Source organism: Lepidochelys kempii, chromosome 2 (genome assembly GCF_965140265.1).
Source record: "Lepidochelys kempii isolate rLepKem1 chromosome 2, rLepKem1.hap2, whole genome shotgun sequence".
Taxonomy (NCBI): Eukaryota; Metazoa; Chordata; order Testudines; family Cheloniidae; genus Lepidochelys; species Lepidochelys kempii.
The window spans coordinates 159,024,174-159,048,717 of record NC_133257.1 but is presented as its reverse complement, the minus strand read 5'-3'; the positions used below and the strand labels follow the sequence as shown (position 1 = coordinate 159,048,717).

Sequence of the window (24,544 nt, the reverse complement as noted above, 5' to 3'; positions counted from 1 at the left end):
CTCAGAGCCTCGCTTTTCTCCCCCACCCCTTTCTCCATCTCGTTCGCGTCTACTGAGACTGGCGGCGAACAGAGGGGTGGGGGGGCAGCCAATGCCAGAGACTGCTGGGCCGGCCCCTCTCGCTGCAAGGGCACCCGGAGGGGGAACGGGGCTGGGGAGGAGGGAGCTTTAACATCAGGTCTGATCTTCAGGCTAGGCGAGCTCAGGCACGAGGCTCGTACGGCAGCCCCCGCCCCAGCAGCACAGCCACGGCGGAGGAGGAGCCGAGCCGGCGTCTGTTGCCCGGAGGGGAGGGGGGAGCTGCAGGGGGGGGGCCGGGGGAGCTGCAGGGGGGGGCCGGGGCAGCGCGCGGCTCCCCCCGCCGCCACGTGCGCGCGCGCGCGCTAGGCGAGCGGGTTAGACCCGTCTGAGAGGCCCCCTCGGGCTGACCAGCTCCCACGCAGGGAGACGCCGATCCAACACCCCGCCCTTCTGCAGGGGCCGGCTGCCCGTGAGGCGGGGCGCACTCACCGCTCCCGCTGGGGGTCGGAACAGCCGCTTCGCTAACCCCCGCGACGCCGCGCCAGCAGACGCCGCCATTTCGCCCTGCCAGCAGAGTCGGTCACTTCCTGCGCATGCGCTGGGGCGGGGCTGGCCGCGCAGTTACCGGAGCGAGCCTCCGGGAGAGACCAACTGCCGGGGGAGGATAGTGTGACGGGCGACCAGGCTCCCGCGGCTGTTGCTCCCTTTCCCCCTCCCGTTCCAATGGGCTGGTCCGGGGAGGTGGGGGCTGGACCCGCTGGCGGCGGGTAAGTGGCGGCGGCGGCTACTCGGCTGGGCCTGGCGGGGTCTGTGCGGTGAGTCTCCTCGTCCGCGGCCGGGGCGCTCACGGGGTTGTCCCCAGGCGCGCGGGGGCGGGAGGCGCTGCTGAGTTTCCAGGCCGCGCCTCCAGCGCGTGGGGGCGGGGGCGGGAGCGCCCGGGGCTGTCCAGGGGTCGCAGGACCCCGCGCGCGGATCGGCCTGGCCGTGGTGGGCCTCTGAGCGCGCGGCCTGTTCAGCCCCGTCACTGGACCTGGACCCGGACCGTTCTGCGCCCCCAAACTCTGTGCGCACAATATTTTAAAATTCTGCAAATTTTATTTACCAAATAAACGTGGGGGCTCCAGTGTGGCACTGGGAAGCACGGGCCACTGGCTGCACGGAGGTGGGAGATCACTGTGCAGCTCCCCCTCTAGATAGCTGCACGCAAAGCTAACACAACACAAGGACCGGGCCTGGCCCAGAAACACCCCAGGTCCCTACTCCTCCATGCCAGGTGGAGGCAGGCAGGATCCAAGCGTGGAGGCCCTGGGAGGGGGGGGGGATACAGGTGTGGGTTGAGAGGGGTTCTGGGTGAGGTAATCTGGGTGCGGGCGGCTCAGTGGGCGATCCGGGTGCAGGGGGGATCTGGCTATACAGGGTCTTGTTGTGGGGGATCTGGGTGCAATGGAAATGGGACTCTGCAGGGGGATCCGGCTGAAGGTGGTTGGGGCTTGGTAGGGTGGGAATCCAGGTGGCTTGGTAGGGTGGCTCATTGGGGTGGTCCAGGTTTAAGGGGGGGGATTCTGGGGGTGGGGTGAGGGTCTGGGTACAGGGGGCTTGGGCAGATGGGAGAGCAGCTCCCTGTACAGGGATCCCTCCCCCTGCAGCTGAGGAGTGATGGGAAAGGTGGGAGATTCTTTCAACTGGGGGAGAAATCTGGGGGGTGGGTCTGACCCGGCCCCGGATGCCATGCTAGCAGCTGACCCTGGTGCAGGGTAGGTGCCACCAACCAGGTCTTCCCCAGTCCTGACCTCTGCCCCACAGTGATTTACCTCTCTGCTGACTGTCCTGGGCACCCGAAACATACTGCTTGAAACTGTCACGTGACCACTCTTGTGGCTTCCCTTTGCTTTCCTGTCAGAAAGTCATTTTTCTGCAGGGGACACAAATTCTGCACATGTGCAGTGGCGCAGGATTCCCCCAGGAGTAACCAAGGGATGTAGGCGGCACAGTGGTTGCCAGCCTCTGAGCACATGTACAGGATCAGGCCCTGTGTGTGAGATAGGCCAGCGAACGCCAAAAGGCAAATCTTCTCCCTGTTCATGAATTGGTCGGGAATTTAGGTGAGAGCCCAGACAGCTGCGCACAAGTGGAGAGGCTGAAATTTAGATGCGGAGGGGAACTTTTACCCTGAAAACTTAAAGTGTGGAGGGTGGTCTGGGTTTGCAGTGATGGGGCCAAATCAGTACCTAGATAGCCCACAGGTATTTTAACACAATAAACAAATGCTTATACTCGGGGGGGGGGGGGTGAATGTGAGGAGAGGTCCTAAATCCATCTACCCAACTCTGTTATCCCTGCCCAGTGCTAGAGAGACAGCCCTCAAACTCCGATGTACTAAAGTCTTGCATACATGAGTTGCACCATAATAGACTTTGATTTGGAAAACCAAAATTATAGTTGCTTGCAGCGGGGTTTTTTGCTCCTTTCATTTCTGTAAAGAGGAATTTGTTGTAGAATCAGACCCTACTCCATATCATGGGACAGGTCTGAAATATCTGAAAGACTGACTGACTTGTTGGTCTGAAGCTCTAAGAAAGGTAGTACCATCTCTGTCAAGACCGGCAAAACCTGTTCTATACTTCTATCTTATCAGAGAGATCTGATTTCGCCAATTATCACTTTAAATAAAGACGAAATGTTCGTATTTAAAAATCCTAATCTCTCAAATTAACTGGTTACTAAAGCAATCATTTTATTTTTAGGTCTAAAATGACTTTAATAAAGAAGCTGCAGTGTCCTATTTTCTAGGCAAGTGGCTAAGTTGTACCTAAGTCTGTTAAATTGATGGTAAGTAAATCTCAAAGTTCTGGGGTATTTTTCGTTTTTTTCTTGATATACCACAGGAGTCAACAACCTTTCAGAAGTGGTGGGCTGAGTCTTCATTTATTCACTTTAATTTAAGGTTTCGCGTGCCAGTAATACATTTTAACGTTTTTTAGAAGGTCTCTCTCTATAAGTCTGTATATTATATAACTAAACTATTGTCTTATGTAAAGTAAACAAGATTTTCAAAATGTTTAAGAAGCTTCATTTAAAATTAAATTAAAATGCTGATCTTACGCCGCTGGCCCGCTCAGCCCGCTGCCAGCCTGGGGTTCCGAACGTTCATCTGGGCTAGCAGCGGGCTGAGCGGGGCCGGAGGCTGGGACCCGGCAGGCAGCAGCGTGCCATTACAAATCAGCTCGCATGCCGTCGGTTACTGACCCCTGATATACTATAATGCTAAAGTTCTTCCTTGTAAAGATTTTTCGGCATCATGATTATTTAACATAACAAAACGTTGCTGGTATTTAAAAGTTGGCTGGTGCCAACACTTTTAGCCAAGTTCACTTTCCATTTTAAGTAGGAAATGTAGAATACTTTTAAATATAGTTGTGTTGTAAGTATGGCATTTTAGAGGTGCTGAATGGCAGAAAAAATATTCTACAACCAATAGAACTTCTCTTTAAAAAAATCTAATCTTTTAGAACAGTCCTTCAACATGAAGAATATTTGCTTTTCCTGAAGTAATAAAAAATATGAACATATATTTGATAACTGAGTTGTGGTGTAAACACTTGCTTAAAGACATTTTAAAGCCCCTGAAACTCTGAAGATATTTTTTTTTTAAACATGATTTTTTTTATTTTATTTTATTTTTTTTAAGAAGTACTTGTTTTGGCATCTTTACAAGAGAGGACAACGACTCATCATATTTGTGTAATACGCAGGAGTGGAGGTGGGTAACTGCACAGCTTCTTTTATCAGATATGGACATTGGCAGTCCAGTTCTCAGTGGACATACAATCTAAAATTTGTTGTCAGTATGGGCTGTGGGACAGGATGATCATTTTGTTGTGTTTGTACAGCACCTAATACAGTGGGGTCCAGGACTAGGGCTCCTAGGTGCTATAGTAATACACATACAGTACAGACCCATTTACGTACGGCTGTCGGGAGTCAAGCCATCATGACCACGTGTTAACGGACTGCGGGTTAAGAGGGCCATGCTGAAAAAAGTGTTTATGATTCACTTAGAAAAAAACGCTGTTGTTTTCTGCTCTTTCTGGCTCGCGTTTTTTTTCTTTCTTATGAAGTCTGTCTTTCGCCAAAGATGAATGATTTCGATATTTTCTGCATTTTGCTCCTCCGTAAATCTTACAACAGTTTCTACAGCAATAAGGGCTTCTGTGAGCGAAATTTTGACATTTTCAACGACATTGTCGTCGTCATTGTCATTTAGGCCTGCATTATTAGAATTCTCGCCATCACTTTCGCAGTCCGATGTAGCCTTGCAGCCCGTTAATATTTCTTCCTCGGACAGAAATTCTGAAGTCGGGCAATCTTCATCCATCTCCAGCCACCGGGTAATGATTTCCAGCGATGTATCCAAACTAAAATCTTTTATCATTTGAAAGAGAAGTTTACCTTTATCCTCTTTTGTCTGTGTGCGTGTTTGTAGGACGTCTTCTTCCGAAAATCCTTCAAAGTCTGGCTCTGAATCAGTGCCACTGCTGGAGTTTTCCGAGTCTGAGCCGTCTTTGACAGAAAAGGCATCACCGAAAGCCTTCATCCAGCAGTTTTCAATGGACTTTTGTTTTATTCCGTCCCAAGCTTTTTTATCTAAATAAATAATTTCCTTCATGTTTAACTGTTTCAGGAGTTCGGAAATGCCTGAAGACGTGCATGACACGATCGCCAAAATCATCTCCCACTAATAACTGTTCTTAAAATTCTGAATAATGCCCTGGTCTAAAGGTTGAATTTTTGATGTTGTGTTGAATGGTAGGTATAGCACTTGAATTTTTCCATCGCTCGATACCAGTGATTCAGCTGGAGGATGGGCTGGACAATTGTCAAGTAGCAAAAGTGCTTTGGCTTCGAGTTTCTTTGACCACAGAAGCTTACAAACAGCTGGAACAAAGTTATTGTGGAACCAGTCGTCGAAAATGTCTCGTCATCCAAGCATTTTTGCTGTTAGCGTATATTACTGGCAGTTTGGCTCTGTTGAGGTGATTAAAAGCAGCGAGGCTTATGAAAGCGGCCAACGAGAAGAGGGGCAAGCTTATGGCTGACCATCTTATTACTACAAAAAAGAAGAGTCACACAATCTTTTTAAATCCAGTTGTTTTCTGTGTCTCGTAATTAAAGGCTAAAGTCTTATCAGGTAGCAGTTTTGAAAATAAAGCTGTTTCATCACAATTATAAAGTTGTTCAGCGTGGTAGTCTTCATTTTGTAAAATAGATTTTAACTCGGTGGGAAATGCATTCGCGGCCAATTCATCGGCTGATCGGCTTTCTCCATAAATCGATACCTGCACTATGCCATGACGCTTTTTAAAATGACTTATAAACCCCTTGCTGGCTTGGAATGATTCATCCCCCATTAAATTTCCAAATTTTGTCTCTTGGGCTTGAAGAATTAGCCCACTTAAGCGGCATTCCTTTCAGCCTTTTCTGAGCAAACCACGTGTGCATGGCTTTATCTATTGTGGGTTTTGCTGAATAGCGCACATGTTTTCGTTTAAGCCCCATGGCAGAATCGATATTTTGTACAAAGCCATTCAGTTTAGATTCGTTTTTTAGCCATCCTCGGAGAGTAGATTCGGCAATCCCAATATTTTTTGAAACTTTGGCCTGGGTTTCTCCACTATTTACTCCATCTGTTGCAGCTAGCTTTTCTTCTACAGTGTAGGAACTCTGACGCTTGCCCTCTGCCATTATATTAGGCCTACAGTTAAAATTTTCTAATGTAGTATATATATTATATATCTGTCTAGCATGACAATGTCTAAGCGTGCGTGTTACGTCTTTACCAATATCGATAAAGACGTACAACACGTTTCTGCTCTGCACTTCCTGTCGATTTCTATGTCAGTGAGTTAATGAGTAAATCTGTAGCTCAACGTAGCAAGTTCCTGTATCGCATATTAATGAGTCTCGCGTGTTAAATAGGTAGCACTGGGAGGCATGGCGCTACCGTGCTTTAAGCGGATTCGCATGTAAACAGGTCTGTACTGTAATACCGTTGTGATCCATGTTGACAATCTTCACAGAAATACATAGGTCTGAAATAGCATGGAGATGAACTTCTCTTTTCCCTTGATAATTCTGTACAATGTAATGGCCAAATTGGGTCAGTGGTGGGGAGTGGGGGGAGGAGCTCACATGCCAGTACCCACGACTCACCTGTTCCACGGATGAACAAAGGACTTGCCTGTCTATTTGACTCCCACTAAGACCACATCTTTCACAAGCAGTAAATTAACGGTCTTCCGCTGTATAAGCAATTCCTTCCACACTATTCTACTTTAAATTGTATTTCATGTTGTACCAGGAAACTCTCTGGGCCGATTCATGGAGCACTGCAGATGCAGCGGGTAGGATCTTATTGCTCCACAACCCCTTTTTTGTTTGGCTGATTAAAAGAGTGGTGTTGCAATGGAGAGCCAAATGCAGCCCTGTTTTAAATAAGTTTACCAATAGACAATTTTTTTTTTCTTTGTAGCTAATTATTCCTGGAATACACATCTTACTTTCAACACTCTTAAAGGAAGAATCAGCTTTGTGTTTTTTGAAGGGAGGGTGGGTGGATAGTTGAAACTTTTGGTCTTACAAGAAGAAAGCAACTCAAAACTAACCAATAACCCAGTTTGTTTTCCACCTAAAGGCAACTCTTATAACATCTGGATTTATGCTTTTACTTTTATTTATATGACTATAGTATGACAGGGTTCCCGGGTGCAGCCTGAACTATGGGACTGCTGAGCTTCCCTCCCCCCCCCCCCCCAACTGGGCTCCTTCTCACACTGTGATGATGTTGGCAAGCTAAAACCTGTGGCAGGCACTGCACTTACCCTTCACAGACACAACCAATCGAGTTACATGAATGCTCCCACTCACTCATGAACCAACAACAGAGAGGCTCCAGCCAGTTCCCCCCAGCTTCCCAGCCTTGTACCCCAGAACTGTACCGCCTTGCCCTGGTTAGAAGCCTGACCAGTGTAAGTTCATTACCAAGTCCACCCCTCCCTCAATGTAGAGAGGACATACACTAGCCATTGTAAACTGAGCTGAGATTTCCCAAACACTTCAGCTAAAATACACTGTTTTAGATAAAATATAAAACAGATTTACTAATTACAGAAAGATAGATTTTAAGTGATTATAAGTAATAAGCCTAGAGATCAAAGTTGGTTACCTAAGGAATAAAATAAATTCACAGTCTTAAGTTCTATAAAGTAAATGGGGTTGGAATCAAGCAGTGCCTCATCCTGAGAGATGGTACAAACAAGTCTGGAAACTTCAATACACAGGCTGGAACTCTCCTCCAGCCTGGGACCACCCTCCTGCTTTTAAAGTCTTTGTCCTCCGGACGTGTTTCCAGATGTTGAGTTGTGCGGGGAGTGAGGCCAAGTCATGATGTCACTTCCCCTTCTTTTATAGTTTCTTCCAGCTTGTTGGAAAGTTCTGTGCTTGTGACTGGGGGTCCACCCTCATTGGTCAATCATTCTCCATTACCTACGATGCTCTTTCTCAGAAGTCTTCTGGGATGGTAACTGGGAGTGTAGATTCTCTTTAATGGGCCATCAGCTTGTCTGGCTACTTCATTGCTTTACCTGAAAGACTGGTTGTGGGTGTTCCCAACCTCAAACATATTTCACACGTGCACACACACACACACCAAAACTTCATAACCTCACATACAATAATAGCACATACAATCCAACAGGATATCAATGTTCAACAGATCAAGACTTTTAAAATGATTCCTCACAAGACATACTTTGTACAAAACATATCATAATTATGTGATGGTGAATATGCAGGTTCTAGGGTGCTGCTTTGAGGTAGAGAGTGCCAAACATAGTGTCCAGAGACCACCAGTAGGACTGAGGCTTCATTATTTTAGTTGTCTACTCCAAAGCACAACAAAAGACATTTTCAAGTTTTTAAAAATTACTAAAGTGCCGGTTATCTCCACCTGCTCACCATCTTAGGCATCATTAATTGGTGGGGTTTTTATATGTGTTACAGCAGCAATGGGACTCAAAGAACAGGTACTGGCCTTATGGATTAGTTATTGTACTTGTTTCCATGCTTGAGGAGTGAAATTGGCTTTCTGAGGTGCTAGGCCCTTTGTCTACTGACTGGAAGTAATTTCATTAGCAAAGAATAGATAGATTAAGATTAATACCAAAAGAGTTCATTGTGATATCTAGTCTGATCACCAGTATGCATAACACAGGTAATAGAATGCTCAGTGGTTATGCACGGAGTCCAATAGCTTGTGTTGAAGTAGACTATACTGTAAAGACTCCAAGTGATGGAGAATGTACCACTTCCCTGGCAATCTGTTTCAGTGGTTAATTACCCTTACAGTTAAAAATCTATCTCTTTAGTTCCAGTTTGATCCAGAATCTGAAATAGAAATCCTGAACCAAGTATTAGGTATGGTTTTAATAGGTGCACATGTCCATGTTACCTACTGCTATCAGCACCCTCCCCTAATCATTGGTACCACTGACATGACTTTTTTTTCCCCCTGTGAATCTAAAGGTGTCTCCATGAATAATTTAAATGATCCTCCAAACTGGAATATCCAGCCTAATCCAAGGGAAAATGGTGGTGATGGAAACAAATGGAATTATGCTTTGTTGGTTCCAATGCTGGGATTGGCTGCATTTCGTAAGTAATATTTTTATTAATTATATGTTTCTTATCAGGCCCAGCATTCTAGTGGAAATACAATGTGTTGCCATGTGTGGGGGGTCAGAACTGGCTGCTGAGTTCTCTGGACCAAAAGGTTCATGCAGCAATACACTGCTCCAGCAACCCCTCTTCTGTCCAGCTGTTTGAAATGGCATTTCCACAATCCAGTGGAAAGCCAAATGCAGCCATCCTTACTAGCTGGAGGAGGGTCATCTCAGAGCCTTTGAAGGAAGAGGAGAGAATTGGGTGAGTAACCATATTTGGGAGGGAATGTATGTTTAGGAGGACTGGTATGTGCAGGTAAAGGAAGGCTAATACATAAAAATACTAGTACACACATTTGTCTACACAAGCTAATTTACCTTTGTTCTTTTTTTGGGAAAAAAATTGTAGGCTGGTAGTCTTTCCCTTTCCCTCACTCATCCTTTCTACTCCTCCATAGTTTGCCTCTTTTCAGGGAAGTGGAAAGTTTTGTGTTTAAGGCACGTGAGTTGGAGGAAGGAGACCTGTGTTCTGCCATAGACTGAGTAACCCTGGGCAAGTCATTTAACCTCACTGTTCCTCATTATTATCAGATAACACACTGAAATACTGTTAAGAGGCTCTAATAGAGATGAGGACACCATTGTGTTAGTTGCATTGCAATTTCACATGAAGACGTAGTCCGTTCCCCAAAGTGTTTATAGTCTAAGGACTTTGTCCAAAACCCCTTAAGCCAGTGGCTCTCAAACTTATTTGGTCAGGCCTCCCTTCTTTGTATCTGTAGTATTTTCCGCCCCCTCTCCCACCCTCTACCCCAGGATATATATCTCCACCAGCTCTGAAGGCAGAGTGGAGAGTAGCAGCCGCTGGCTGGGTGCTCAGCTCTGAAAGCAGCACAGTGCCAGCAACAGTACAGAAGTAAAGGTGCCAACGTGAAAAGTGATATTTGTCACTATCACTTTTCACAGCAGACTTAGTGCCCCATTGCCACCCTTACTTCTGCACTGCTTACGCCTAGGGGGATTCTGCACAGAAGTTATGTCTCCCACAGATTTCTTTGCTCCCCTCCAGAAAAATGGCTTTCTGATGGGGAAGCCACAAGAGCAGTCGTGTGACCCTTCCCAGAAGTATGTTTTGGGTGCCCAGGGCAGCTGGCAGAGAGGTAAATCACTGTGGGGTGGGGGATGGGACTGGGGGGAAGACCCACCTGGTGGCTCCTACTCTGCACTGGGCTCAGCTGCTAGTCCGGGCTGGGTTGGGGAGGACAGGACTTCCTCTTTCCCTGCATGGCATCCAGGGCTGGGTCAGACCTACCCCCCAGGTTTCTCCCCTGTCTGTAGGAAGCTGTGCAAAACCCACCCACAAGCACTTCCTGCACCCATCGCTCCGCAACTGCAGGGGAGGGATTCCTATATAGAGAGCTGCTTCCCCCATCCGCCCAACCCTCATGTATCCAGAACCCCTCATACCCAGACCCTCACCCTACCCCACACCCAGAACCCCCCCGACGAGCCCCTTTCCCCTACACCTGGACCACCCCAGTGAGCCACCCACACCTGGATTCCCACCCTACTGAGCCCCAACCAGCTACACCTGGATCCCCACCCCACTCAACCCCACTTCCCCAGCATCTGGACCCCTCCACACCCAGACCCCCCCCCTTTCGATCTCTATCTCCCCCACACCCAGATCCCCCTGCTGAGCCCCAACCACCTTCACCTGGACCCCACTGCAGAGTCCCATTACCATTGCACCCAGAACCCTCCAACAAGCCTCTGTGCATCCAGATCCCCCACACACACCTGGATCCCCCACTGAGCCGCCCGTACCCAGATTGTCCCACTGAGAACCCTCTCAACCCACACCTGCAACCCCCCACACTTGGATCCTGCCTTGCTGAGCCTGCCTGCCTGCCCCCACCTGTGCACTTGGAGCAGAGGGGGAGGGCCCTGGGGTGTTTCTGGGGGCAGGCCCTGTACTTGCGTTGTATCAGGATTGGGTGCAGCCTCAGTGCTGAGAGTGCAAAGTGATCTCTCATCTCTATGCAGCCAATGGCCCGTGCTCCCCAATGCCATGCCTCCACATTTATTTGACAAATATAATTTGCAGAATTTTAAAATATTGTGTGCAGAATTTTTAATTTTTTGGCGCAGAATGCCCTCTGAGTTACTGTTGCTTCCACTCTGGGGCTGACAGCCAGAGCCTCACCGCCTCCAGTTGAGGAATTGGATGGGAGAAGGAGATCCTGAACTTGGGCTGCCTGGCAGTAAGGGGGTGGGGAGGGAGGAGAGCCCAAGCCCAGGTGGCAAAGCTCCCTTTATCCCTGCCTCCTGGGCGTGCACAAGCCCAGGCACCTGGGTCTGACAGCCAGAGCTCTTCCAAAAAAAAAAAAGGCATACAGCTCACGCCTCCTTTAGAAGCCTGCCCCATAGTTTGAGAACCACTGCCTTAAGCCATTGGATATGGGCTAGAAGTGACATGAATGGTAGGAAAAGAGGAATATAATTAAAATTGTTATTTATAAATACTGTGTTTATACATTTGTATTCTTTAAAGTCTATTACCAGTTGTCCCGTAACCTAGCCATTGTTAACTAGCAGTTTTCGTCTAGGCATTGCCGCAGAGGTGAGCCTTGAGGAAGGATTTGAAATAGGACAGCTTAGTAACCCCTAAGGATCAGTTCAGGAAGGATGTTCCATGCATAAGATGGTGTGGAGCTGTCTGTCTGTATAAGAACTGAGTGAGGAGGTTTGAGATATTGGTGAAGTGGATGATGTGTAGGGGAGCCATGTTATAACATTTTTATCTTGTGCTTCAGACTATTTGAGTCGAATGTGATAGTGCCGAGAAACCCAAATCAGAGATGGGGAGCCTCATTGTGTTAGACACATACACAATGCTATACCCTGCCCAAGCAGTTTGACTGTAAAACTTATTTACCTGTGGTGAACAGCACTTATCTTGGATGTTTTCAGAATGCATAAAACTACAATGTGAAAAATTATCTAATAAATTGCTCTGTTTGTGGAAAACTTCAGTCTCTTGCTGTATAAGAGTTCTAAGCAGCCCTGTACAGTAATTCACATTTGGGGACAGACCCTGCATTCTTTGAGTACTGTATTGCTTGACTGAGTGGTGGTTTTGAGTGCTTAAGGAATGCAGGATTATTCCCTACATGCTTAAAAATAACTGCTTTCTTTTTGGCTCTGTAAATTGATCAGAATAAGGACAATAAATAGCTCAAAATACTCTTATATTCCCTCAAAGGTAATCTGTCATAGGTACACATATTATAGAAATGTTTCCTGTGCCCCAAAGTGTCTGTTAATGATGATCTTACTGTTGAGGATACTGTGCTTTAATGAGTGTTGTAGAGACTATAAGTTACTGTAAGTAATGGTACCAGAGTTTTCAAAATGTGTGCTATTTATATACTATGGATTTTAGGTGTATGTACCTTGTAAAGAAAGGATTTAAAAAAAGAAATCCTGGATATTAAAGTAATATGAGCCTGAAACTGGAGTGTGCAGCTATCAGACTTAGAGCCTATGGCTAGAAAGCTCTTCCTGGATCATCTAATCCATCCTCTTATATCTAAGATAATACTACGTCACAGAGGTTGTGTGATGCTCAAGTTCTTCAATATTTGTATTGTGATATGAGATCCTGTTGTGGAAAGTTACAGGCAGAGTATTAAGGCAATTTTTCCCCTCAGTTCCTTGGCAGTCAGGGTTGCAAGTGGAATTTAACCAATATTTTAGTAAGCTCCATTCTGCAAGTGCACCATGCTGATGGAGCAGCATGTGACACATTAGCAAGGTGCCAACAAGCTGGGGGGGAACCCACAAAAGGTGGAGCTAGTATGTCCATGGACTGGCTCTAAAGATATGTTATATTACTTTCAATAGCGTGGTTGTACTGTTTCAGATAACTCACTGAAGAAGGGAGACAATGTTCTATAGCTAGCCTGCCGAGAATACTGTATGCAGCCCAGTTAGCAGGGAAGGAATTGCAAAAAGCTAAAAAATTAGACTTGTGCCTTTTCTGTCTTTTGATGTATGAAGAAGGGCTGAGGTCCCCTGCCACCCCAAGCAAATTGTTAATGTTAGAAATTCAAGGCCTGTCTAGGCTGGAAGTCCCTCTTGTGAAGACTAGAAAATTAGTGAAATGGTGATAGTGAAAATTTAGCAAGTGAAATGACTCAGACTTTTTAAAAACTTTTGTTTTTAACACCATCTTAACTGCAGTAACTAATAGCATAAATAAAGGAAAATTTTGTTAACATTCAGTACATTAATCCTTAAGGTGTTAAAACTTAGAATAAATATCCTTGGTACGTCCTTGAGATTCTCCAGGGCTAATAAGACTTGATGCTCCTGATATTTCTAAGGTTAAAAAAAGTTAAAGCTGTCTTTAGTTTCTAAAGGAAAAAAACCTTACATTTTTTTAATGCATCAGAAGGAAGCAAAACAGGGCAAATTCCCTTAAGAAAGGGAAGTCACCTTTGCAAGTCACCTTTATTAAATAATCTCTGAAAAGGCAGGTAGAGAAATTTCTAAACTGTTTATTCTGGACCTCTGCCCAACAATGATCATAAGTTAGAATAGTGCAGGGGTTCCCAAACTTGGTTCACGGCTTGTTCAGGGTAAGCCCCGCGAGAGGCTTTGTTTACCTGAGCATCCACAGGTACGTCCACTCACAGCTCCCAGTGGCCACGGTTTGCCATTCCCGGCCAGTGGGAGCTGTGGGAAGCGGGGCAGGCCAGGCCACCGCTTTCTGCAGCTCCCGTTGGCCAGGATCAGTGAACCGTGGCCACTGAGAGCTGCGAGCGACCATACCTGTGGACACTCAGGTAAACAAAGTGTCTTGTGGCCCGCCAGAGGCTTACCCTGAACAAGCCGCGAACCAAGTTTGGGAACCCCTGGAATAATGTGATATAAATCTTTCTTTTGTTTTAAACAAACTTTGAGTACGTGTAACTTAACCTTATTTTAAGCTATAAGAGTGTAGCATGACAATAATTGCTGAACCTGAAAAAAAGCTATCTCCTTACACTTCCCGAAACAGACAATATTTTTATGGATCCCTTTTATTCATTGACCCAAAACATCATCTTTTTAAGACTAGCCATATTACTTACTCTAAAAGAAAAGGAATACTTGTGGCACCTTAGAGACTAACCAATTTATTTGAGCATAAGCTTTCGTGAGCTACAGCTCACTTCATCAGATGCATCCGATGAAGTGAGCTATAGTTCACGAAAGCTTATGCTCAAATAAATTGGTTAGTCTCTAAGGTGCCACAAGTAGTCCTTTTCTTTTTGCGAATACAGACTAACACGGCTGTATTAGGCTCAGAGAAACCTAAGCAAGAAAGGTGAATGGACATCATAATAGCAGATGAAGTTCAGTGTAACTATATGCCGAGTAGTGAACACTGGGGAGAAAAATTTAGATTACTCATACCCCTTAAAGGGTTCAAAATTAACTGTATTAGCTCCGGAAAAGGACTTTGGTGTCTCTGTAGGCAGGTCAATTAAGACCTCTGTTCAGTGCATAACTGTGGTCAAAAAAGTAAACAAGATATTAGGACACATAAGAAATGGGATGGTGAATAATATGCAGAATATTATAATGTCATTATACAAATCATTGATGTGGCTTCACCTAGAATATTGTGTGCAGTACTCCATCTCAAAAAGATTATTGCAAAATTAGATATAGTTCAAGGAAGGGCAGTGAGAATGATTAAGGGCATGGAAAAGCTCCTAGGAAGAGAGATTGAAAAGATTGGGATTAGAAAGAGGATGAATAACAGGTGATACGATAAAAATATGTCAAGTAATGAATGGCATAGATCAAGAAGTTCTGTTCTCCCTGTATCATAACTCAAGAACAAGAAGACATTAAAAGGTGGCAAATTCAAACTTATAAAAAAAGCTTCCTGTGACAATGAGTTCCACCTTTTAATTACCAATGTATGTGGAAGTCAGTATGATCAAGAATTTAACAAGATTCAAAAAGGAATTGGACATTTACATGGACATAAAGAATATCCAGTGTTATAAATCATGCTAACAAATCTTTTAGAGAACAGGATGATACCTAATGTTGGGAGAAGATTATTCCATATGTTTTCCTTGTGGGGTTCTTACACCTTCCTCTGAAACTTCTGGTGCTGGACAGTGTTGGAGACAAGATACAGGACGAGATGGGTTTCGGGTCTGATCCAATATGGTAACTCCTATGTTCCTAATTGTGCTGTGCAAGTAGCTCCCATCAAAATCAATGGGACTTCTGCATGTGGACCCCTTGGAAGATTGGACCTTGTGCTATTTTTTATGGGTTAATCAGTCTAGTGGAATTATGTTTGATCTCTGATATCTGAGATAATACTTCTGATGATCAGAATTCTAATACTGAAGAACAGTTGACCCATGAACTTTCTGAGGGGAGAACTATAAATTTTCAGCATAGCATGATTGTCTCAGGCTGAACAATAAAAAGGCATGTCCTCAAAATGTGAACAGAAAGTTATTTTGCCTTTGAGTCTATTTCAGTGTGACCATAAAAGCAGGAGTACATACTCACAGCCTCATATATTGATTCAGATGTTCCTCTGTTCTGCCTCAAATTCATTGCAAAGCAAAGGATCATAAAAATAAAAGAAAGTGGCTGTACTTGCCTCTTCCAGGAATGACTATCAGAACAGCCTCTTTCCAGGGCTCTCAGCTGTCCTGTGGAAATGGTATTGTTTATACACTTCTCCTGTTTACCATCATGCCTTGACAGAACTCAGGACTACTGCTGTGATGATAGGTGTCTCGTCCTGCCCCCATCTCCAGAGTCAGAGAGAGAGAGAGAGATGAGGTCTGTAACCACCAAGACCCAAACTGATACCTCACACTGAGAGGCAAAGAAAGTTTTTTTTACTCACAAAACTCCAACCTCAGGCTCTGAAGTTAGGGGCCACAGAACAGCTTTTCTATAAACCCTAAACTGCTTCCTCAACATCACTTCCTTCCCCCACGTACGCTGAGAAGCATATATGTTTTAGGTGACAAATCTGAGGAACTGTCTCAGATTAAGATATCAGAGGAGGTTTTGGAACAAACTGATAAATTAAACAATACGAAGTCACCAGGACCAGATGGTATTCATCCAAGTTATGAAGGAACTCAAATATGAAATTGCAGAACTTACTGTGGTATGTAACACATCACTTAAATCAGACTCTGTACCAGATGACTGGAGGATAGCTAATGTAAGGCCAATTTTTCAAAAAAAAAAAAAAAAATGCCTCTAGAGGTGATCTTGGCAATTACAGGCTGGTAAGCCTAACTTCAGTATCAGGCAAATTGGTTGAAACTATAGTAAAGAACAGAATTGTCAGACACATAGATGAATATAATATGTTGGGGAAGAATCAACATGGCAATCATACCTTATCAATCTATTTGAGGGTGTCAACAAGCATGTAAACAAGGGTGATCCAGTTGATATAGTGTACATGGACTTTCAGAAAGCCTTTGACAAGGTCCCACACCAAAAGCTCTTAAGCAAAGTAAAGCAGTCTTGGGATAAGAGGGAAGGTCCTCTTATGGATCTGTAACTGTCTAAAAGATAGGAAAGAAAGAGTAGGAATAAATGATCAGTTTTCACAATGGAAAAAGGTAAATAGTGAGGTCTTCCAAGGATTTGTACTGGGACCAGTTCTGTTCAACGTATTCATAAATGATCTGGAAAATTTGATGCCCAGTCATCCAGTTTTGTGAGATCCCTTTGCAACTCTTTGCAATCAGCTTTGGACTTAACTAATTTGAGTAATTTTGTATCGTCTGCAAGTTTAGCCATCTCACTGTTTACCCCTTTTTCCAGATAAAACTTGCAGGATAAACTTGCAGATGATACAAAATTACTCAAGATAGTTAAGTCCAAAGCTGACTGCAAAGAGTTGCTAAGGGATCTCACAAAACTGGATGACTGGATATCAAAATGGTAGATGAAATTCAGTGTTGATAAATGTGAAGTACTGCACATTGGACAACATAATCCCAGCTATACAGACAAAATGATGGGGATGTAAATTAGCTGCTACCACTCAAGAAAGATAGTTCCCTGAAAACGCCTGCTCTGGGTGCAGCAGCAGTGGAAAAAAAGCTAGCAATGTTAGGAATCGTTAGGCAATGGATAGATAATGAGACTGTAAAAATCATAATGCCACTATATAAATCCATGGTACACCCACACGTTGAATACTGCGTGCGGTTCTGGTCGCCCAATCTCAAAAAAGAGATATTAGAATTAGGAAAAGCACAGAGAAGGACAGCAAAAGTGATGCATATGGAACAACTTCCATGTGAGGAGAGATTGAAAAGACTGGGATTGTTCAGTTTAAAAAAGAGATGACTCGGGGATATGATCGAGGTCTATAAAATCATGAATGGTGTGGAAAAAGTGAATAAGGAAGTGTTATTTATCCGTTCACATAACACAAGAACCAGAGTCACCCAATGAAATTAATAGGAGGCAGGTTTAAAATAAACATAAGGAAGTACTTCTTCACACAACTCACACTCCACCTGCGGAACTTGTTGCCAGGGGATGTTGTGAAGGCAAAAAGTGTGGCTGGGTTCAAAAAAGAATTAGAAAAATTCTTGGAGGAAAGATCCATCAATAACTATTGCCCAAGATGGTCAGGGACACAATCCCATGGTCTCAGTGTACCTAAACCTTTGACTGTCAGAAGATGGGATTGGGCAACAGGGGATGGATCACTCGATAAATTGCTCTGTTCTGTTCATTCCCCCTGAAACATCTGGCACCAGCCACTGTCAGAAAACTGGGCAAGATGGACCATTGGCCTGACCCAGTATGGCCATTCTTACGTTTTAAAAATGTAGATGTATAGATTTTAAGGCCAGAAGAGAACATTCTGATAATCAAGTCTGATCTCCTCTATAACATAGACCATACAACTTCTCAGTTTTGTGGGACATCTGAACTGAAGTGAATTTCACCCTTTGTGTCTTTGGGGAGAAAAAAATAAAGTTACTACTAAAAGTAGCAACAGAACTTCTTTGTGAAGTACTTCAATAATTTTGATTATCAATACTGTACATATTTTGTTTACATATGGAATTTGTTTTATGTATGACAGGTTGGATCTGGTCCAGAGAGTCTCAGAAAGAGATAGAAAAAGAAAAAAAAGAATATTACAGAAGACTAACATCTGTACAAAGAGATCTTGAATCAAAATATCGTGACACAATCACAGAAAATCGCCGCACAGTTGCTCACTTGGAGTTGGAGCTTGAAAAGGAACACAACAGAACCCTGAGTTATCGTGAAGCCCTAATCTCCCAGAGTCGAAAATTAGTAGAAGAAAGAAGAGTTCTAGAACAGGAACACGAAAAGTTGGAGCAAGAAAAGCAGGTTCTGCGGCGCTCAGGGGCAGCAGGTGCCTTGTACCAGAGTTGTCTTGCAAAAGAAGCACAATGGCAAAAGAGAGCTAATATTGTAATAAAAGAATTTGAAGAAGCACTTTTAGAAAGACAAGATATCTACTGCAGTTTTGTGCTGCCCAGAAACCAGCGACTAGAAATAGAGAAAAATTTGCTAGTTAGAGCTGCAACTGATCCTGTTGCTGTGGATATAGAAATGGAAAACGGTTTAAAAGATATTTTTAAGTATGATACATATTGTGGTAATGTGCTGAACACAAACAAGCGTCAAAATGGAAGACTAATGTGGCTTTATCTCAGATATTGGGAACTAACTGTTGAATTAAAAAAGTTCAAGAGGGTAGAGAAAGCCCTGTTGGAAAAATGATGTGTGGGGAAAGTAGTGGCATTTCATGTACTATGGCACATGTAATATATGATGACTCACTGGTATTCTAAAGATGCTAATTTCCTGTAGTACATTCATATATTTTCCCCCCTCCTCATTGCAGCCACATTTGCAGTACTCCCCATCCATGAAGGTGTCTCCACTATTGGTGCCTTTCCATTGATGGGCCAACAACAAATGCTCACTAGGCAGTGCAGTTTACCTTGAGACTGTGTCAACTGAAAGATACACTTTGTGTTCACAGCCAGGTTAGCAGAGAGTGCTCCCAACTCCTGATTTCCTGCATGGCAGTGCAACAAAACTCTCAGGAAAGTACTCGGAAGTGACTGTAACAGTGAGATTTCTTGTTATATTATTTAGATGTGAGATGCTTTCTCTGTACCAATGAAAAAAGTGTGGAATCATGTTTTCAAATTAGATTTGCATGGTCTTCCAAGCTTGATGTGCATACGTCACTTTACGCTACGTTATACAAAAAAATATTTGCTTGAAATACAAAGACAGGATGCTATTTAAAATAATACAGAACGAAAATAAAAACAAGGACTTTGATCTGCTGCTTACTGAAGTTAATAAAAATGAGGGCGTGATTGGTCTTAAATCAGGATTACATAAGAGTTGTAATCTAAAAGTTGCCACGTCAAGGGAATTCATACAATGGAAAAGTAAAACATTTAATCACTTATTTTTCCTTTGAGGTCTAGGTTACCAGATTGGACTTTGCCCACCTTGGTATTGCTGAAGGCCCTATTGCTTTGACTGACTGATCTCTAACGGGTTGATTATTTTAAGCCCATCTCTAGTAGACAGATATCCACATCATAAAAGCCATCATCACACACAGCAGAGATTTCAAGGATTGACTGGATGCAGAGACTAAACAATTCTCTTATCCTTACAAGTAGTCCCCCCAGATCAGGTGTGGGATTATATTACCTTGGCTCATGCACAGTGAGGAGTTGGGCAGGGAGTAAAACCATCACCTGGATTGATTTTGGGGAAGTAACTGAGCAAAAGAAATTCTCATGGAATTTTCCTCCTCAGCTTCCCTCATCTGGGTATTTCAGTCATGGGGTAATCAGCCCAGGATTCTGACCTAACTGTAGAATTAAACAGAAGAAATTATGTATTCACAGACAAATAAAAATAACAGCAGAGGAGTGCAGAAAATAAAATAATAAAGGCTTTCATTTTTCAAGTCTGTCCTGTTTAAAGTGCCTCTTGAAATGTTTGTTCTCTTCTGCAAAGGGAGAAAACATTAATCACTTACATAAAAAAGAGCAAAAGGAAAATGGATCTACAGTAACTGATAAGTAAAGTAACTGTATTTACATTGATTTTGTAGTGTTTATATCATTGTCAATTTCTATTAAATACTGTTTACATTGCAGCAAGATGAGCAATAACTGATTATTTCAGAATTAATTTTACTGATCTCTAGGACTAAATACATTATAGCATAATGTCTAACGTTAGGTAGAAAAAGAAATATGCTAAAGTGACAAACTTGGGCTAAATCTGACCCAAAATAAAGGTTTTGTAACAACTGTCATTTACAGAAACTAAGACCATATCCATGGATATTTTCCAAATGCCAGTGGTTCTGTCTGTGTTCTTATAACTGTGCACACCACTGTAATTTCTGGCTGCCTCCCAAGGGACAGAGCAAATACAAAAGGCTAATGCACTATACCGGGGTTTCCTTTGTACTTCCCCTGAGGTACTCAGGCAGTGGGTTTTTCATTTTTGTTTTAATTTGATTTGATTTTCTCCTATGGATTAACAGCATTGTGCTACTTCATAAGAACCTGAAAGTTAAACTACTAAAATCCAGAGTGGAAGTGATTTGGGCCTGCCTCAATCCTATATCAGGACCCACTATCCCAGACCCTTGCATCCACACAGAGCACAGGCTGAGGGATACACTCTAGTAGATCTCCATGTAGGACAGGGCCCAGGTCTTTTTTGTCAAATCTGAGATAAATACAAAGATGATAAATGAGCATCCATTTCTGTTTTGATAGACTGCCATTGGTTTGGCTTGGTGTACATAAAGAATGAAGACAGTCCACACCCTGAGGAGTTTAAAATTAAGTTAAAGAGTGAAGTGTCATTTTAAAAAAATTCTTTGTGTTTTAATAATAAGATGTTATTTGTAACTTAAGTAAGGATATCAGTTTTCAATATTTTTATCCTGTCAGTGACCCTTTTATTAATTGTAGGTATCTCTCCTCTTAAAGTTAAAAATAACCCTTTTTTGATAAAAATGAGAAATATACACCCAATACACACACTAAAGCTTTGTAAATTTGTTTTACCTCTGTGAAAAAGGCCAAAAATGTTTGTCATCTTGGTTTACATTTTTCTATAGTTTTATCACTGATACCAACTCAAAACCATTTACAAAGAGGACATAGAGCTGAGAGGGCAAATCATTTTTCAGTTTATATTAGTATTTAAATTGTGGCATTGTTTAATTTATTCGTAATACATTGATTACATCACAACATTGTATCAAAATGCCAGTTAGTAAAGTAGAGCTTTTTTTGTCAATACAAGATTCTTCATAGTTACATTTGTTTAACATTAGGCTAGTTAATGAAGGCATGACAGTGACTCAAAGGCGAAGTCCAAAAGCACATAATAGATTTAGGAGCACAAGTCCCACTGACTTTCAATGGGACTTGTGCTCCTAAATTTCTTAGGCACTTTTGTAACTCTCTCTCTCTCTCGCAATAGATAAGGTTGTGTTGGACGTTCCACTGTAAGCTTTATTTTGTCCCTGGCGCTTCAAATTTTGATCTGGGGAAGTAATTGATTTGCAATATAATGTAGGGTATAAGAAGATCTTTTTCAGAACATTTCATACTATGTCATACTACAGTTTTCAATTAACAGTTAAAAAAAATCAACATTTTGCTGCACTGTTTCATGGGGTTGTTTGTTTGTTTGCGGGGCAGTGGAGGGGTTGATCTCTTGATATAGGACAGGCTTTTATACTCCAAATTGACACTTGTATAGTTTGGTCTGAACTCTTGTGCACAGGATACTTTGAAAACCCTTTGGAATTTTTTTCTTTTAACAAAAAGAGAAGCAACAAATAATCATCACCAAATTGATCCCTGCCAATTTTATCCCTGCCAATAGATGACATTAGCTGGCATGAGAAAAACACTTCAGCCAGTCAGTTAGTGTATTTGTTACATAAATCCACTTGCCTACTACCATGCTCCCTCAAAGATCGCACACACCCGAGCTCCCTTCATGCTATCTCCAATACTCCTGACTCCTTCCTATGGATCCCCACATCACCCCAACCCACCCTCAGTGTTCAGAGGCTCCTTGGGGGCCCGCATTACCTCTGTGAGCCTAGTTAAGGTCAGACTCAGTGAGCCAAAACAGTCTAATTGGGAACTGACAAGCCTCTTTGCGGTGGCAGAGAGGGCTGCCAAATACTCTGTTCCTTGGCTCTCACCATGACCCATCCCACACAAAGTGCCCACAGCCTTTCAGCTCAGTCACACTCGCCCAATATACCAGTTCCTCTGTCTTCTTGCTGCCCTCTTTTGTATCTTGCCCTGTCCCTTCTTTGCCTGTCCCACAATGCCTCCTAACGCCTTTCCTCTCTCATGCAACCTAACTAGAGTGACCAGATCCTCTGAGTCTTCACCTCTAAGCTTCCCAGCTGTCCGTAGCTCCAGCACCACTCCATCATTTCCTCAGTATTCTGACAATTACATAACAGTAGCTAAACAAAGAGAAACTGTGAGAATAAGCTAATATGTGTATGTTGATTGCATACATCATAGAGATGCTGATTGCAGCTTCATTGATAAAGATGCATTGAGAGTTCCTTTGTAAGTCATGTTTTGACACACAGCCTACGCTCATCCATAAAACGTTATAGAAAGGAGCTATTACTGTGAAATATTGGAAATGAATCTAAGGGAGGAGCAGAATTTTTCTATTAAATTTGGTATCATAATTGTTAATGTAACCCTCACTTGTGATTTTTTTTGGGGGGGGGGTTATTTTTAATGAATGAATTAATTGGTTCTTGTATTGCACTCAGCAGCCTTATCTGAAACTTAATAAGGTTTTATGTTTGGGGATATTTAGAGGATTTAGAGGTGAAGTTACTATCAACATTAGCCTAATCCTTCTGTATCCCTGTCATAGTTTCTGGACCAGTGTAGGTAGATTGAAACAAAGTGCCTGTGGGTGCGTGGTGGGCTAATATTTTACAATATATGATACAGAACACTCCACTGATTTCTAGAGGAAGTGCCCATGTAACTTAGAGCAGAATTTGGCCCAAAGAGTTCAGAGACCAGAATGCATCCATCATGTGCTGAAAGACAATGTCACTGAGTGTGCAGTCAGTACGATAGACTGAGGTATAGGGAGAGCCAGTGTAAACATACATCTTGTCATACGTGGTTGCTTGCTTAAAATGTGAATCATTATTTGTGATAGGTTAGTTATCTGTAAGTAAGACAATTAGCCACATTGTCAGGTAGATCAAGCTCAAAAGTGTCTGTTTCTTAAATATTAACGGAAATGTATTAAATAATGGGGGGAGGGAGGGGTTCTTTTCAGAGTTAAATGGAAAGTATATTGTTTGGGTTTAAATTCCTTCCGCAATCCTCTTTGTCGGGTGCTGTCTTCCCCTGCAGCATATATAGCTGTGATAAGTTTACAGTCAGAAACATTTCTTCACTTACTGTGTACATTACCATGCACACCTTTGATTTTGTATATACTCATTAAATAAAAATTAAAGGGATGGGCTGCAGCAAACAGGTTAGTCATCACCCACACAAATAGCCAAAAAAGACAGGCAGCCAGTAAACATGGTTTCTGAGGAAATTTGAGGATCTAATATTGGCAGGTGCCATCTCCACATTATCTGTCCTTGGAGATTTTCCAAAGTATTCGCTTTCATGAATCACTGAGTCTCTGAAAACAATCTATTTGTGCACCTCCTGGCTTCATATTTACCTATCAAAATAGGACGATAATTATGTCACAGGTAGCCTACTAACAGGTAACAAAAAAAAGTACTGCCCAATGCCACAACAGAAATTTGCATTGTATTATAATTAGAAAAATGTTAGTTTCCCATGTGTATACTGAAAATATACTCAATGTGTACAATGCTGTCCCAAACTTCTGCCTGTCTGGTACCTACCTGTGTGTGCATCTATTAAATGTAAATAAAGACTTGGAAAATAAAAACAGTTTATGTGCTTTTGATCAGAAGGGCACTGATGTACATTAAGGGCTGCATCCTAAAAGGTATCTCAAATGGGTCATTTTTAAGGGAATACCTTGCCAGGTTTGGTGGTGTTCTTGAGGACTGCAGTTGGCATTGGTCTCTATGATACACAAACCATAGGAGGGTGAAACCAGGTTAGAACTGCCAAACTGCAGGTTAGAACTGCCAAAGTTGAAGTTACATCTTCCATGCAATGAGTAGGAGTCAGTTGCAGAGGAGGATGCTAGAAATGGCTGGAACATTTTCAGCAAAATGGGTTTTGTTGAAAAATGCTGTTTTGTCTAAGCTAAAATGTTTCATGGAGATGTATTGATTTGATGGGAAGGTTTTTGAGATCCAGGGAGAAGTCTCTGGTCATTTCCAGAGAGACAGGGAGACCTCTGAATTGAAAATCTGACCTTTTCAACACAATTTCACTCTACTAAAATGTTTGAAAGGGTTTGTTTTCATTACAGTGTGGAATGAAAACAAATTTTAAAGCCTTGAAAGTTGTAGTGAATGGAATTATTGTTCTCCAGCTAGTTCTAGAGGATGCAGCTTGTGAGGGGAGTTGATCTGGGGAATGCAGTGGCTGCCGCCACCAGCAGTAAGTTCCAGGTTGATGATTTTTTCCTGGTCCAAAGGGCAGTATACCACACATAATGGCTCTTTTTGACCCCAGCTTCCAAAGCAACAGAGT

At 43.0% G+C, this 24,544-nt stretch overlaps 2 protein-coding genes across 6 annotated transcripts in view; one reads left to right on the top strand and one right to left on the bottom strand.

Annotated features, from left to right (window-relative positions):
- Window positions 1–639, bottom strand: part of SDHA (succinate dehydrogenase complex flavoprotein subunit A) — a 29,140-nt gene extending 28,501 nt beyond the window's left edge. Inside the window, exon 1 of one of the 2 annotated variants that reach the window (XM_073332604.1) lies at window positions 511–639. In XM_073332604.1, the coding sequence (XP_073188705.1) occupies window positions 511–579 (69 nt within the window). In that variant the 5' untranslated portion in view covers window positions 580–639. The remainder of the gene's footprint in view (window positions 1–510) is intronic. The other variant, XM_073332602.1, reaches the window with a different exon arrangement.
- On the top strand, window positions 621–24,196 carry CCDC127 (coiled-coil domain containing 127). 4 transcript variants are annotated; one of them, XM_073332611.1, is made up of 5 exons: window positions 621–836; window positions 2,766–2,850; window positions 3,710–3,781; window positions 8,602–8,730; window positions 17,896–24,196. In XM_073332611.1, exons 4-5 carry the CDS (start codon window positions 8,610–8,612, stop codon window positions 18,564–18,566), a joined length of 792 nt encoding a protein of 263 aa, XP_073188712.1. In that variant the 5' UTR covers window positions 621–836; window positions 2,766–2,850; window positions 3,710–3,781; window positions 8,602–8,609; the 3' UTR covers window positions 18,567–24,196. The 4 variants fall into 4 exon arrangements, with proteins under 4 accessions (XP_073188712.1, XP_073188710.1, XP_073188711.1 ...); XM_073332609.1 differs by lacking the exon at window positions 3,710–3,781 and having other exon boundaries at window positions 623–836; XM_073332610.1 differs by lacking the exons at window positions 2,766–2,850; window positions 3,710–3,781 and having other exon boundaries at window positions 623–836.
- The last annotated feature ends 348 nt before the right edge of the window (window positions 24,197–24,544 follow it).